This window comes from Theropithecus gelada, chromosome 5 (genome assembly GCF_003255815.1).
Source record: "Theropithecus gelada isolate Dixy chromosome 5, Tgel_1.0, whole genome shotgun sequence".
NCBI classification, from domain to species: domain Eukaryota; kingdom Metazoa; phylum Chordata; class Mammalia; order Primates; family Cercopithecidae; genus Theropithecus; species Theropithecus gelada.
In genome coordinates, this window is record NC_037672.1 from 173,099,889 (window position 1) to 173,115,994 (window position 16,106).

The following is a 16,106-nucleotide window of genomic DNA, read 5'->3' on the forward strand; positions in this document are numbered from 1 at the left end:
ATAGCTAACTCAGCTAAGCAGAATGAAATACCTGTTCTGATAGTGAAATTTTATATTTTAGATCATTCAATTGGTCTAAATCATTTTTATATGTACATTTTTCCCCATTTGTGTACTGAATTCTCAAAAAAGGGTGAATTTGATTAAACATTGAAGGAAATTAGCTGGCCTTGCTAAAATTTCACCATATGAAGATATAATTCTGCATTAAGAAAGTCAAATTTTGTAGTTCATTGAAGTTTGAATAGAATTTTAGCACAGCTATTTTATACACAGTAAAAACAAATAATTTCTATATTTTCATGGACATTATTTAAAACTGCTATTAAATTTTGATAGGAGGAAACACATGACATCATTCATACATTTTAGCAAGAACAGCTAAACTATAACATGGAACCTGCCCAATGTAATAGAAAATGTGGCAGTTTGGAAAGATATTATGTATAATTTTTAAATGACTAGGGGAAAATAATATGAAAAGTTATTGTGATTTTTTGCAATTCTCTTTTGATATTATCTAGAAAATTATTAGTAAAATGATGAGTTATCAAAATATTTTATGTAAAAAAACTTCATTAAAGTTTTTCTTATTCTAAAAACATTAAAGAAAGCCTAATTTAAAATATTACTATCCTGATAGTTTGTGATATGTGTGTATTTTTTATTTTTAGTAAAATTTTGGATTTCATACCAGAACTTGCCAATTATCTCTATTCCTATTCTATATTCATTATATTCTTAATTAAGCACCTCTTAAGTTTTAAAAAGGAATCGATTTACTTAAATGACTAATGCAGATTTTACTGATGTCTTCACAAAGAAGATTAAGTGGGGTTTTACTCTCAGAGGCCTCAGCACACAGCTTTGTAAATTCTTATGTGAAATATCACCTAATCTAAGGTCACCTATTCTGTGTGGCTATATATCAATTTCTTAAAAACAGTATCTTGAATTATTGAAAGTTAGGTGTTTTCTCAGTTATGATGCATGCATTCATTAACTCCTCACCTAGTGATCTGAAGAGGATTTTACAGAAAATATTTTGATATAAATCTTTTAAGTACATACCATTTTATATTTTTAAAACCCTCTATTGCTTTACTTCACTGACTGAATGTTTAAAAAGTAAATGGGCTGGTCTCGGCGGCTCATGCCTGTAATCCCAACACTTTGGGAGGCCAAGGTGGGTGGATCATTTGAAGCCAGGAGTCTGAGATCAGCCTGGTCAACATGGTGAAACCCCATCTCTACTAAAAATACAAAAATTTCCCGGGCATGGTGGCGCATGGCTGTAATCCCAGCTACTCGGGAGGCTGAGGCACAAGAATTGCTTGAACCCAAGAGGCAAAGGTTGCAGTGAGTTGAGATTGTGCCACTGCACTCCAGCCTGGGAGACAGAGGAAATGAGACTATGCCTCAAAAGAAAAAAAAAAAAAGTAAGAAAACTACATTTCCATCTTTAATTTCCACTTATGATTTAAGAAATATGTGGGATACCCAAAATTATGAACTTAAAATAACTCAGGTTTCACTGAGCTGGCTAATACAATTTGTCAATATTGACAAGCATAATAAAAGTTGACGAGAGTTAACTTTCACAATGTTTGCTTTATAATTCACTCCAAAGAACATAGTCAAAACTACTTAACTGATTAGAGAATATTCTGTAATAATAAAATTAATTCTAAGTGTGTTAAGACTCATGTATGTAAAGTTTACTTTTTAATATTTAGGAATTTATAAATATGTTTGCTGTTCATGACCTTTGGTTTGGGTAATCTGCATTTAGAGTAGTTTCATAATTACCTAGGTAATTAATAATGTTTGCGTAAATTGAAAAGCAAGAGTAGTATATTATTTGAATTTCCTTTCTTTGAGATAGTTATGAATGTTATTTTTAAATCTTTGCCTCAATGAGGTGTCCCCTTTTGTTACGTTAACAGGAATTTGGCAGCCGATCTTCTCCTGATGATTCCTGATAATGAACTACATTTAATAAAACTCTGTGCTTTCTACCCAGGATGTACTGAAGAGATAAATGACCTTCATGATAAGGTATACTGATGATGTTAAATATTCTGGTTTGGAATGCAGTGCTATGATTTAATTAATTGTAGGTTCAAGCAAATAGAGATGCATGCAGAGAAACAAATATATGGTCCCTTTGGGATACATATATGTACAACAAAAATGGCAACAATAAGAACATTTCCTGAACTTCTGCTATGTGCTTGGCATTCTAAATCTTTACATATATTTGTATCTTCATTCTCATAAAACTTTGAAAAGCAGGGGATAATTATACAAAGAAAACTTGGAGAGGGTAAGGAATTTACCCAAATTAGTTAGTGGTGGAGTGAGAATTTCAACTTCAGCAAGTCTAACTCCAAATCCCAAGTGTTTTCCACTGTACACTTTGCATCTTGAACTATGTTGTAGGATAACTTTTGAAAATAGACAACTTAAAATCCTTAAAAGAATTAATGAAATATAATGAAATTTACATGCGTTTTTCTAAAGTGCCTTAAAAATACTCATCTGCAGAACATAGGAATCTGTGCATCAATATTATATATAAAAACAACCAAAATGTTCAATAGGAAGATTATTTATATTAATTTACAGTACTTTTCTATATTTCAGTACAATTAATCCATTAAAAATCATGAAGCTCTATTTTTATTGGCATGATACATGGCTATGAAACAGTTAAATAGAAAGCAGATCATAAAACTATGCATATGCCATATGATTTTGGTTTGAAAATAACTGTGAATGTACATATTTATTTATGTTGATAGCATATTTAAAAAGATACCTACAGTTTCTTGTAAGAAAATGGTAAGATATAAGTACAATATTTTCTCATCTTGAACCTCTAAAACAACAAAGTTTTGTTTCAATTATTTGAACCGTGATTTTTTTATCCCTAGTGGGTGAGTAGCCCTATTCATTAAGCAGATATTTTCTGAGTATTGTATTAATACAGATTGGCCAAAAGTGTGTGAATGAGAATGTGTGGGAGGATATGTGTATGTGAATGTGTTCGTGTTGAGACAGGGAAAATATTTGTGAAAGGAGAAATGTCCAAAGTTACCAGTGGGTGGTGAGATGATGGGATATTTTAACTACTTTATACACTTTGTAGTCTGTGAATTATGATTTTTAAAAAGCTGGGCTTTGTTTTTTTAGCATGACAACTAAAAACTAATTTATTTTGAAATTAAAATGCAAATGAAAGAAAGTGGGAGTTTTTTAATTATACATTAACTGGTAGTGTTTGTACACTAACAGAAGGCACAGATGTTAATATCAAGGCTCAGAGAGGCTAAATGACTTGTCTGAGCTTTAAGACTTAAGCTAATGACCTCAATTATTATTTTCAGATTTTAAAGATATTTTCATAAATATATGCTCTTAATTCAAATACTTTCATTTATATCATTTAGGACAACTTTAATAAGAAAACCACACTAGTAATACTGGAAAATTTTAGTATGTGTACTATGGTTTTATTCCTATAAATTTTACTAACATTGTTGTCAAATCAATTATTTTCTTTTTATTTATTTATTTATTTGTTTGTTTATTTATTTATTTATTTATTTTAAGACGGAATTTCGCTCTTGTTGCCCAGGCTGGAGTGCAATGGCATGAGCTTGGATCACCGCAACCTCCACCTCCTGTGTTCAAGCGATTATCCTGCCGCAGCCTCCTGAGTAACTGGGATTACAGGCGTGCACCATCACACCCAGCTAATTTTGTATTTTCAATAGAGATGGGGGTTTCATGATGTTGGTCAGGCTGGTCTCGAACTCCTGACCTCAGGTGATCCACCCACCTCAGCCTCCCAAAGTGTTGGGATTACAGGCATGAATCACCGCGCCCTGCCAAATCAATTATTTTCTAATACAAGCTACACACAGTAGAAGAATATATGCCGTTAGCTGCGACAGCTTTTAACGATAGGGGCTAGAATATTATTCACCTCGTCTTTTCATCACACATTCTAAAAGGATATAATTAGACTTACTGGTCATACTTCATTAATATCTTTTTAGAAAGACTAGTGAGTGTGTGTGAAGGTGTTAATAACTCTGAACAATTTCACAAGTACAGATGCTCCTCGACTTACCATGGGGTTACAGTGAGTAAACCCATCATAAGTCAAAAATATTCTAACTCAAAAATGCATTTACAACCTAACTTACCAAACATCATAGCTTAACCTAGCCTTCCTTAAATGTGCTCAGAACACTTACATTAGGCTACAGTTGGACAAAGTCATCTAGCACAAAGCTTATTTCATAATAATATCTCATGTAATTTAATGAATACTGTACAAAAAGTGAAAAACAGAATGGTTGTGTGGGTACTCAAAGTTACAGTTTCTACTGAATGCATGTCGCTTTTGCACTACCATAAAGTCAAAACATAAGTTGGGGACTGTCTGTAACACTGAAAACTATATATTCACATATGATGTTTACTTATATAACTTTTAGAACTGTAAAATATATAGGATAAAAATTATAAGGTGATCATCTTACTCTTCTTCTTATAGTCTAGTTAAAAATGAAATTTAAATGGGAGTGATTTTTTATTTCCTCTATGCCGTGAGCATATATCAAGGTGAAGAACCTGTGTCTCTAGCGAAGCACAGTACTTACCATATAGTAGTTGCTTAGTAAATAACTGGCATTTCATGGATAAGGATGGGGAAACGATATGAAATGTTAAATATATAAGAGCCCCGTTAATTCAGTTTGTTGTAATTTTTTTGAGAGATTGAGATGTAAAATGTTCATTTTACCTAATTTTTAAACAAGAAATATGAAATGATTGAATGAATGTATTAATAAATAAATTGAAACAAACCATGAAACTATCCACATTGTTTAGATGTAAACTTGAACATTTAAGCTTCATCTATTATAAACACATCAGAATTGGATATAAAAGGTAACTTAATGCTTACCTACATTATAAGGAAGCAGACCAACTTACTTGAGAAAGGATCAGACTCTCAGTTTTAACAGGAAAAGAATTTTTTTAAATGGGGAATGTGGCTTTTTATTTTATAGTAATGAAATTTCATGGATGAAAAAATATCCATTTCATGGCATTTCAAAATGTCAAAGCTAAAAACTTTTAGAGCTTCTACATTTTTTTTGTGTCTCTGAAATAAGGTTGCTTTGTTTCAAAAGCCAAGTGACGTTAAATTACAGTGTAGAGGTTATGTAATAATGCACACCCTTTATGTTTGGTGCATTTAATGTAGTTTTTGACAATGGTCAATATATTTTTTCTAACATAATTAATTTCATCATTTGGGTGCTAAATTGCATTTGTAGGTATTAATTTCAGTATCACAATCAGAACAGTTTACTCCTATTTCTTTTTTAGGTATTTGTGTGATGGAAAACTACTAACTCATTAGCTAATATCCCCGCTTACTATTTTTAGATCTTAAAGGTATTTCTATAAATATATTCTTTTAATTCAAATGATTTCATTTACATCTATTTTAGACAACTTTAATAAGAAAACCATACTAGGCAAGTTGAAAGTATTTTGTACCTACACTATTGCCTTTATCCCTGTGAATTTTAGTAACATTGTTTTCAAATCAATTATTTTCTAGTGTAAGCTACCCACAGTGGAGGAATGTATGCAGTTAGCTGAGACAGCCCATGCAGATGACAATGTATTTGAAACTGTAAAATATTACTTGTTAAGTCAAGAACCTGAAAAAGCCCTTCCTATTGGTATTAGCTTTGTTAAAGGTAAGTAATTAGTTAGTAGTATAATTTAAAATGTAGTCATTTATTTGATCTTTGTTTTCATATTGATGATCGTTTTAATTCATTTTTGCATTGCTATAAAGAAATACCTGAGGCTGGGTAATTTATAAAGGAAGTAGATTTACTGGCTCATAGTTCTGCAGGCTGTACCAGAAGCATGGCACTGGTATCTGCTCAGCTTCTGTGAGGCCTCAGGAAGCTTTTCGTCGTGGCAGAAGGTGATACAGGAGCAGGCATATCACTTAGTGAGAGCAGGGGTAGAGAGAAGGGATGAAGAGAGAGAGGAAGGGAGGTGCCACACTCTTAAACAATCAGATCTCTTGTGGACTCAGAACAAGAATTCACTCATCACCAAGAGGATTGCACTAAGCCATTCATGAGGAATCCACCTCCTTAATCCAAACACCTCCCCACTCCAGCATTGGGGATTACATTTCAACATGAGCTCTAGAGAGGAACAGCATCCTAACTATATCAGTGATCAGCCTTAAAACCAAGAACTAGTCATCCTCAATTTAAAAAGGAGAGTGATGCTGATGTGAAATATGGCATCTCTTCCAATTTTATGGTATGGGGACCTGAGAGAGGATGAATAGGAAAATACTTGTGATCTAGAAAACAAAGAGGTAGGTAGTACTGACTCACAGAAAATTCATCATATAAGTTAAAAAATGGATGAATAAATTTTGAGACTGTTATTTAATGAATCTCTCATCTGGTTTTATTTTTCCAGAATACATCAGTAGTTCGGACTGGACTTTGGATGCCATATACCCTGTTCTTGACCTATTGAGCTATATTCGTACTGAAAAATTGCTCTTGCATACATGTACTGAGTGAGTATTTTTTTCTGCAAAATATATAAGTGAATCTATGTGATAATTTTAAAGTGGCTCCATTGTTTTTGGTATTCAGATCAGGAAATAGGATTATCTTGGACAGGTAGCTACACTTGTAGAAAGATTGTATTTGTGTTTGTTATATTTTTAAGAAAAAAAGGTAGAGGTCGACTTGAAATAGAATATTAAATTTTAGTGGTCCACTTAATATCTGGTATGCGTATGTTTTTATATGTACACACACATACTTGGTTTAAAGAAAGCAAGTTCAAAGCTTTTGGACCTCAAGTACATAAGAAACTCATGGTCATATTTATTAAATATCCATTGTATGCAAAGCATCATACTAAGCTTGTAGGAAAGAAGTAAAAGGCTAGAAAGTGCAAAATAGACATCATCCCTGGATTCGAGTCCTGTTAAAAGACATTGTTATCTATATAACTAAAGCCGTCAGAGGCTCTTGTATAATTTACAAGAGAAACTTCGGGCTCTACTTGCTTTAAAGCCTGTATGGAAAAAATGATGCAGAAGCCTGGGAAACTGGTTAACTCCCTGTGTAAGAACTGCAGAAGACATTCTTTACCCTCTCCTAGAGTCGACACGGTGTTCCGGGACTCCCTCCACCTGACCAAAGGAGTTATTTAGGGATAAATTACATGAAGAAACAGCCAGGAAATAGAAAAAAAAAAAAAGCAGGCAAGAGTGAAATATTATTTAAAGACTCTTATTTTATATTATAATTGATGATACAGTATAAATATCTGAATAGGAATTAGGAACTGATGGATAATTTTCCTTAAGTTTAGAAAATTTTCTAAACACATATTGCTATAAATGTCACCTTTCAGAATATAGAGATACAAGTACATGAACTGTGTGTCAGAGTAATGTTCTATGCCTCAAATTGTGGAATTTATAAAAATAAGTATATTCTCTTTTAGAGCTCGAAATGAGTTGCTAATATTATGTGGTTACACTGGTGCATTATTGGCTATCAGAAGACAGTACCAAAGCATTGTTCCAGCACTTTATGAGTACACAAGGTAAAAAAGGTTTTTTCTTCCATCGTGACATTAGAGCAATTTCTTTCACTAAGATGGATAATCTCTAAGTGGATTATTATCCATCTATTTACTCCACATGTGCTTTATAATAAAGCAGCACATAAATTAGAGATGTGTTAGGCTATAAATAATAAAAATTCTAATACTAGCTTAAACTCCTAGGGTTTATTGATCTTTCACGTCAAGACACTTAAGACAGGCATTCTAGGGCTTTCACTGCCTTGCAGTGATTTCTTCAAGGACCTGATACTCCCCTTCTTTCCACTGTGATATTTTTGGATTATTTCCTCTTGCTTGAGTATCCCATGGTTACAAGATAGATACTAGCCCTCCATGAATTACGACTAAATTCTAAGCAGGAAAGAGGTAAGAGTGAAAGATAGAGACCACAAAGGACTTTCTCCTGGCAAGACCATTTTATTCAGGGAAGAAGGTCCTCCTTAGGGTTTTATGCCCACATCTCACTAAAAGAAAATAGGAGACTGAATATTGTAGCTTTTCAATCTCTACAGCAGAAAAGGCAAAGTAAAAGGAGTTTGTAAGTAGCAGATTACTTACTATTTTAATATTTTATATTCAGGCATAACTTGTTAGCCTTACTCCTACATTTTCTAACAACTTGTTTAACTTCAGCCCTTGTACTTAAAACTTCTTATACTATAAAATAAAATTCACAGTGCCTTCCATTAAAACCTACTTCCAAGTCTAGTAGTTAGCTAAATGGCTTAGTAGGTGACCATTTTAACAAATGCAGAGGGTCTGTGGTTAAGCAGTTTTTCTAAGTTCATATGTGGCCGAAGATTCTGAGAGAAACAGGTTTGCTCATTCCTAACTTATTTTCCCTACTGTGTAGGTGAAGCACTAGCTGTCACCTAGTGGAAATAAGGAATAATATGGAATTAATATTGTCAGCATGCTCATGGAAAAATCTCTTTCTATATAGGTAGCATAACCAAAATTGGAAAGCAACATTTAACAACATTGAAAGATATTATGGGAGCAGTAGGATATATCACATAGATGTAAAATAATGTTTAATGAAGTATGTTCAGCTATATATAATTATAAAAGTAAAGAGAAAAATTCTTAATTAAGCAAGAAGAAAAAGAATGGTTTTTATCTGCAGGGGCAGGAGAGACTTGAGAGAATGTGACTAAGTTTAGGGAATGTGTTAGCTTAAAAAGAGAAATAATTTCCTAATATTAAAGAATTTATCGTCTCTGACAATTTCATCTTTGTTGTCTTGCTGCTTATCATTATTTTCCTGACCCACTAAATATATGAGCCCCCAAAGTTTCATTCTCTCCTCCTCTGCTTCCCTTTTTCCTCCTCTCCATCCCACTCTCCTCCCACAGCTCCACTGCCTCCCCTCTCCTTGCTATACGGTGTCCTTCAGAAACCTCACCACTTTTTAGCTTCACCTATCACCTCTGAGGAGGTAACTCAGTGTCTTATACTCAGGCATAGCCTACTCTCCAAACTCCTATGTGTATATTCAGCAGCTTGCTAAACTCCAGCCTAAAAGTCAGTATGCTCAGAATTCAAATCATGTTTCTTCTCAAATCTCCTTCTCCTGTGTTCTCTTTGTGTCATTCAAGATTAAATCATCAGGGTCACGGTTAAGTGTTCTCTCTCACGGTGGCTACTATTTAACATCACTTGACTTGTCCAACCATTCTCCATACATTATGCAGTTCATTTATTCATCCGCTCACTCAGTTACTCATCCACCCAACATTTACTGAATAACTTCGACTTGCCAGGGACTCTGCTAAATATATTAAATATACAGATGAGCATATATACACATATACTAAACAATATTCTATATGTACATTATATATAAGGTATAATGTCTGTATACAGAAACGTAAATCTAAAATCACATTTAAAGTTTGTTTGCTTTTTCTGATATCTTAGTTTTTGGTATCAGATGTTAATTTCCTTTTCACACATTCAGTCAGCTATTAAAACGTCGGGAGGTGTCAGTACCTTTAAAAATTGAATATCTTTCTGAGGAACTGGATGCATGGAGAGCTTGCACACAGTCCACCAGCAGGTGAGTAAATATGATATAAAAACTGGAAGGCAGAAGGTATTTGACATTATAGACAAACTTGTTGGAAGTATGTGTTGTCTCATTAATTTTAGCAGAATTTAGCAGAATCTTGATTTGTTTGGCATATATGCAGTAATAATTTACAGTGCCATACTTTTCTGCCATTTAGTCCTTTGTTTTACTATAAATTAAGTCTAAAGGTGATTTGCCTCCGTCAATAAAGGGGAACTAAATAATCATCAGGGATAATTTCTAATCTAAACATCAAAAATTCTGTGATTCAACAAAATGAAATGTTGACATCTGTTGAAAATATAGATCATTAGAAGACTCTCCGTATACACCCCCTTCTGATTCACAAAGAATGGTTTATGCAACTTTATTAAAGAGACTAAAAGAAGAGTCACTGAAAGGAATTATTGGACCAGATTATGTGACTGGATCAAATCTTCCAAGTCATTCTGATATTCACATTTCTTGTCTTACGGGATTAAAAATCCAGGTAAAGCCTAATGTCAGACATAACGTGCATTTCACCATTTTTATGTGTTTACTTTTTGAAATGATATCTTAAAATAAGCCTAATTTGGGTAAAAGTAGGTAATTTAGGACTGGGGCCCAATAAGAAAAATTGCCTCTAGTGCTTCCATAGTTAGTGCAAGTGGCCTTTTTCAGCTTAAAATAAATTCAGATACAGTAATTGTGCTGACTTCTTACCACAGAAGCAATTCATGTAATATGTATACTTAGTAACAGATGATATGTATACTTTGTAACAACTATGTTTGAAAATATATACAGGTCATATCCTGACGGGAATTAAATAAGGGAGACAAAGCAACAGTCAACAACAGATGATTATGTCACAGTAGATTACATTCACTTTCTAGTCACCATCTATGATGTATAAAAGCAAAGCAATTAAAAACTGAGAGATGTATATTATATCATTAATATATTGTGCATGTTCTTACATCGAGTTACGGACCTTTTCAGCAATTAAAAATTACTGGGATCAATCGTGAGGGATGTCTAATTGCCAAGGATTGGTCCCTAATGTACAGTCAAACTAATGATGATGAATGATACCAGAGCCTCCCAATATGACCCAGGGGTGCCATTATCTCTAAGAAATAGAGAAATCTTTATTGTCTTAGAGCCAGGACTAGTTGTAGGTGTCCCCATGAAGTAAACAAAGCCAAATCCCCTGAAATACAAATTGAGACTACGGATTAGACTAAAAGATCCCCACCTCCCAATAATATACACAACTTATTGAGCAGATTCTTATGTATTTCTAATCATGTGAAAAGTCACATTTCATGCTAGGCCAATGAAGAAGGCAGGTTTTGCCATAGCGACCCAAGATAAATGAAGCAGCTGGATACTGATATAAATCCTAACTGTAGCTTAGCTTGCCACTGCAAGCTAGTTTAGTCTCAAAACATAACCAGTATCTTCCAAAACATAGGACACATAGTTGTATACACCTTTATTATCCATTTACGTTCAGAAATAAAGAACCAAATCAGGAAATTAAATAACTTTTAGTAAAGAGCAAGAAACATTATGAAATCTTTGGAGTATGTCATCAGTGCCATTCTCTGCTCTTTGTGTACCATTTCTAGTACTTGGTACCTTCGTGTTTCTCTCCTCCTTTTCTTAAGGTTTCTTTTCTCCATCTCACCTTGACCTAAAAGGTACTATCTAAGCTCTCTGTAGCCAAGCCTACATCCAGGAAAAGAGCTACTAATTATCTCATGTACACTGAGGCCCACATGACTGGTATAGATGGAGTACTGTCCTGCCAGGATATTTCTATTTCATCAGAAAGTTGATGTGTTTGGGTTATAATTGTGAAATTTCTAGTGCCTACTAATAGGAAGCTGTCTACTCTACATACTCCTATGATGAGCTTTCCATTATCTAGAAATAATTTGCTACAAGTTGTATTATTTGAAATCAGACCCAAAATTCAACAATTTTATAACCTAATTAAGAAAACATAATATGTATTGCATCTTGCGTTTTTGCAATAATGCTTTTCCTTACCCGAGCTAGGTAATATAGATTGAAAACGCTTCGCATTTCGTTCTTCATAACTACCTTGGCATATATCATAACGGATGCAACTAAATTATAAATAAGCAAGAAAATCACATGACTAAACATATTTTAAACTATATATACAATATAGAACAATATTCTTCATCTTCTGGAGAGCACATTTAAAGTTTCTGGCTTAAATAATTTCCCCAGATGTATTGACATAGGCTACATGAGTAAAATAGTGAAATATATTTAAGTCTATTATTAGGCATATATGCTTTTATGGAATAAGTAAACTTTGTGGCAGTTACCAGATTAACAAAACGTATTTGTCATTGGCAGTGCTACTGTATTTAAAGAATTTAAATTGAAAACAATTCTATTTTGACAGATATTAGGGCATAATGATGTAATGTTAGGACATTTAAAAATGTTTCTATATTTGGGTCCAACTCAAAAAAAGTAATTTTCTCATATTCTTAAATTTTTATTAGTGTTGCCTAAATATCATGTTTTTTATTGCAGTGATTCTCTTTCTGAAAGTTTAAAAATACTTCGCAAATTTATAATCTCATCTTCACTTTCCTCAACTCTCACTGCACAGGGCCCTGTGTTTTTCCTTGAAGACGGGAAATCTGCTATCTCCTTGAATGACGCTTTGATGTGGGCAAAGGTGAATCCATTCTCACCTTTAGGGACTGGAATACGACTCAATCCATTCTGATAGAAGATTTTTTTCCATGCTGGATTTTTTTTTTTTTTTTTAAAGAAAAACTTTGTGGGTTCCTATTACCTTAATCTTTGTTGTTCAAGTGCCAGAGGTTGGGAGAAGGATCGCAGGTTGGGAGAGTTGGAAAATAACAGTGAATTTATTCATTAACTTCAAAAAATAAAATATGTATATAATTTAAAGGAAAAACAGGTGCCTCTTTTATAAACAGTAACAGCTACTTTTGAGAAGGAGGAAATATTTAAATTATAAAGGACTGAATAATCTAAAAAGCATATAAAAGTTTCACACAGCATAAAAGGTATCAAAATATCATATTGTTGAAATATTGAAACATATTAAATTGTGCAACACCTAGAAGAGTGCTGGACATACAGTAAGTACTTAATGGATATGTGAATGATTGAATATCTTGAAATGTCAAAATGTAAGGTGTGCACAGTGATCTTCAACTTAACAGACACTTACGTTCTCCTTTATAAAATGCATAGTAAACCACTAATGTTAGCTATTTAATAAAAGTTTTCAGTTATAAGTTTGGTAAATATTAATAAATGGATACACAGTCAAAATACTTTTAAAAAAAGAAAATGTTACCAGTTTTTTATCTGAAGTTTAACTGTCCAATTGTAAAGGTGTAAGTTATATAGGCATGAAAAAAATTGGGGAGTAAAAATCACAAAATGCAGTCGAATATATATGAAAAGCATTAGGTGATAAAGTGACTATTTTAAGAGATTCAGCATGCATGGATATTAGTTTTGATTAATGTGTATAATAATTTACACATTATACTCTAGTCAATTTATGTTAACTTTATTTAAAACACAATTTATTTGTCTGGGCACGGTGGCTCACACCTGTAATCCCAGCATTCTGGGAGGCCAAGCCAGGTGGATCACCTGAGGTCAGGAGTTCGTGACCAGCCTGGCCAGCATGGTAATACCCTGTCTGTACTAAAAATACAAAAATTAGCTAGACATGGTGGCGGGTGCCTGTAATTCCAGCTACTTGGCAGGCGGAGGCAGGAGAATTGCTTGAACCCGGGAGGCAGAGGTTCCAGTTAGCCGAGATCGCGCCGCTGCACTCCAGCTTGGGTAACAAAGAGCGAAACTCCATCTCAAAAAACAAACAAAAAACACAATTTATTTGATGAAAATTAGTTTTAAGTAAATCTTTGTAAATAGATACTGGTTGAAATTTTGGACATATTAGGTTGATTTAACTTTTAAAATGTTTTTTAATAGTGTGAAGCTATGAAAAGCCTGATATGTGACTACAAATGTTTCAGTTGGACTAGAATTCTGACTTTGAAACTTATTAAATTAATGCATACTGAAAGTACTTTGATACTCAAGTTGTTTTACAAGATTTATAATATAGATGTTTTTGTCTGACTAAAGAGTAATCTCAAATAACTAGAATAATTGGGGCTTTTATTATCTTTAAACTTGTTACATTTAAAATATTTTTAACACCTTCTTAACAAAACTTCTTAAAACTGGAAAAAATATATATTATGTGTCTATGTATCATATTTATCACATTGACCACTTTTGATTCCTCAAAAAGACATTACAGGTTTAAATTCCATTTTATAAAAAAACAAATTACCTGTAATCCCAGCACTTCGGGAGGCCGAGGTGGACGAATCATGAGGTAGGTAGATGGAGACCATCCTGACCAACGTGGTGAAACCCTGTCTCTACTAAAAATACAAAAATTAGCTGGGTGTGGTGGCACGTGCCTATAGTCACAGCTACTCGGGAAGCTGAGGCAGAAGAATTCCTTGAACCCAGGAGATGGAGGTTGCAGTGAGCCGAGATCGCACCACTGCACTCCAGCCTGGGCAACAGAGCAAGACCACTATCTCCAAAGAAAAAAAAAAAAAAAATATATATATATATATATATATATTTAATCTTATAGAAGAGAATATACACAACTCAGAGATGCAATGGATAATAAAAAGAGTACCTGAGAAGTATTTTTTTAAACTCTTAGTGATATCTGTAACTCAGATTTTTCTTAGGTGAGGAGGATTATTAACTGGCACATATGTACTCAAAACCCCTCACTTAAAAATGGCAGTCTCAATCCTACTGTCATCCTTTTTATTTTAAAATAAATAAGCCTATCTTTTTTGTGCTTACATACTTCAAAGGATGTCATTAAGTATATAAACAATCATTACTTCTGTATTTTTAATGAATGCAGGAAAATAATATTTTTATGTATAAAAGATGAGAAAATTTTGCAAGTCTTTAAACGCATAAATACAACAGAAGAGCAACCCAATTTCTGTCTGAAATCTAAATTGGATTCATTTGACCATGATTCTATTATCTTTGATTCCTACAATGTCTATATCTTATGACCTATAACTGTTAATTTTTCATAGAATTATAAATGTCATTTGACTATGTCAGTCTGTATGTATTGTGCCTTAATATGAAAAACAAATTTTTAATTCATAAAAATATTTTTATTAGATTTCATATGCATGAAACCCAAGCAAATTTTATGAATTTATTTTACTATCTGAAAATGTTCATACTACCAATAATGTGGACAAATTACTCTGCAGGTTTCAATATGCCTCTCTAAAGGAAGAGTCTCATTAGACAGTGATTTTTAAAGCATTGGAAAAACATTTTGCCTGTAAAAGTTAGCAGTTATCAAGTGGTTCACAAAATCACAACATCAAAATAGTTACATCTTGTGAAAATATATTATTTTTATGTCAATCAAGACAAATGAAATATATATGTATGTGTATATATATGTATATATGAAATATATGTGTGTGTGTGTGTATATATATATATTTCTATGAAATTGTCCAGATGTGTTCAGGAACATGATTGCATTAGAGCAATGACTGTATTTTGTTGTCCTTATAACATTTATACTCTTTTGATTTTAAGTCAAAAGGTATTCTGAATATAATAAAAGCCTCACAAATTATTTGTAAAATTTAGTGGTTCATATTTAGTATATCAGTAATAGAGAAGACATCTTTATAGTCAACTCTTAATAAATGTTTATTGTACCAAATCTTTGAGATATTTGTACCTAAATGAAATATGTACTTTCATGCTAAAATTATGTATCATGACTATGCTATAATTTGGCATGTCATTATCTAGATTTACGTGTATGTATGTATTTCAGGTCCTTTAAATTTTATTAAATATTACAGTTAAATCCTGATATGACATAGTTACCTGCTAAGATGAGTAGTTGTTTCTTTCCCCAAAACACCATTGAAAGACAATTGGTTCTCCATAAATGCTTGAATCAGAGTCATCAGAGGTGTGAAAGGGCTAAGCTGTCCAACTGAGTTGTTACCCTACTCAGTAACCTAGGAAAATCACTTCATTGAATTGTTCCAGAGGCTGATTCTTCACTTTAGAAACACTGACTACAATATACCTCACAATTAGTATAAAAAATGGAGAAAGTGCTTACTCATTAATACAAATTCTATGTCATAGTAGGTTCTATTCCCATAAGTATTCTTTCAATTGAAAAGTTTCTACTCCTATAGCAGCTGCT

The 16,106-nt window shown here is 32.9% G+C and overlaps 1 protein-coding gene across 3 annotated transcripts in view; it reads left to right on the forward strand.

The window, feature by feature from the left end:
- The window catches only part of WDR17 (WD repeat domain 17), a 118,480-nt gene extending 102,716 nt beyond the window's left edge, over window positions 1-15,764 (forward strand). Inside the window, exons 25-31 of one of the 3 annotated variants that reach the window (XM_025385888.1) lie at window positions 1,947-2,058; window positions 5,648-5,789; window positions 6,541-6,643; window positions 7,588-7,689; window positions 9,671-9,769; window positions 10,088-10,271; window positions 12,423-15,764. In XM_025385888.1, the coding sequence (XP_025241673.1) occupies window positions 1,947-2,058; window positions 5,648-5,789; window positions 6,541-6,643; window positions 7,588-7,689; window positions 9,671-9,769; window positions 10,088-10,271; window positions 12,423-12,542 (862 nt within the window). In that variant the 3' untranslated portion in view covers window positions 12,543-15,764. Of the gene's footprint in view, window positions 1-1,921; window positions 2,059-5,647; window positions 5,790-6,540; window positions 6,644-7,587; window positions 7,690-9,670; window positions 9,770-10,087; window positions 10,272-12,422 lie in introns of all 3 variants that reach the window. The other 2 variants (XM_025385889.1, XM_025385887.1) reach the window with 2 other exon arrangements.
- Window positions 15,765-16,106: the final 342 nt, after the last annotated feature.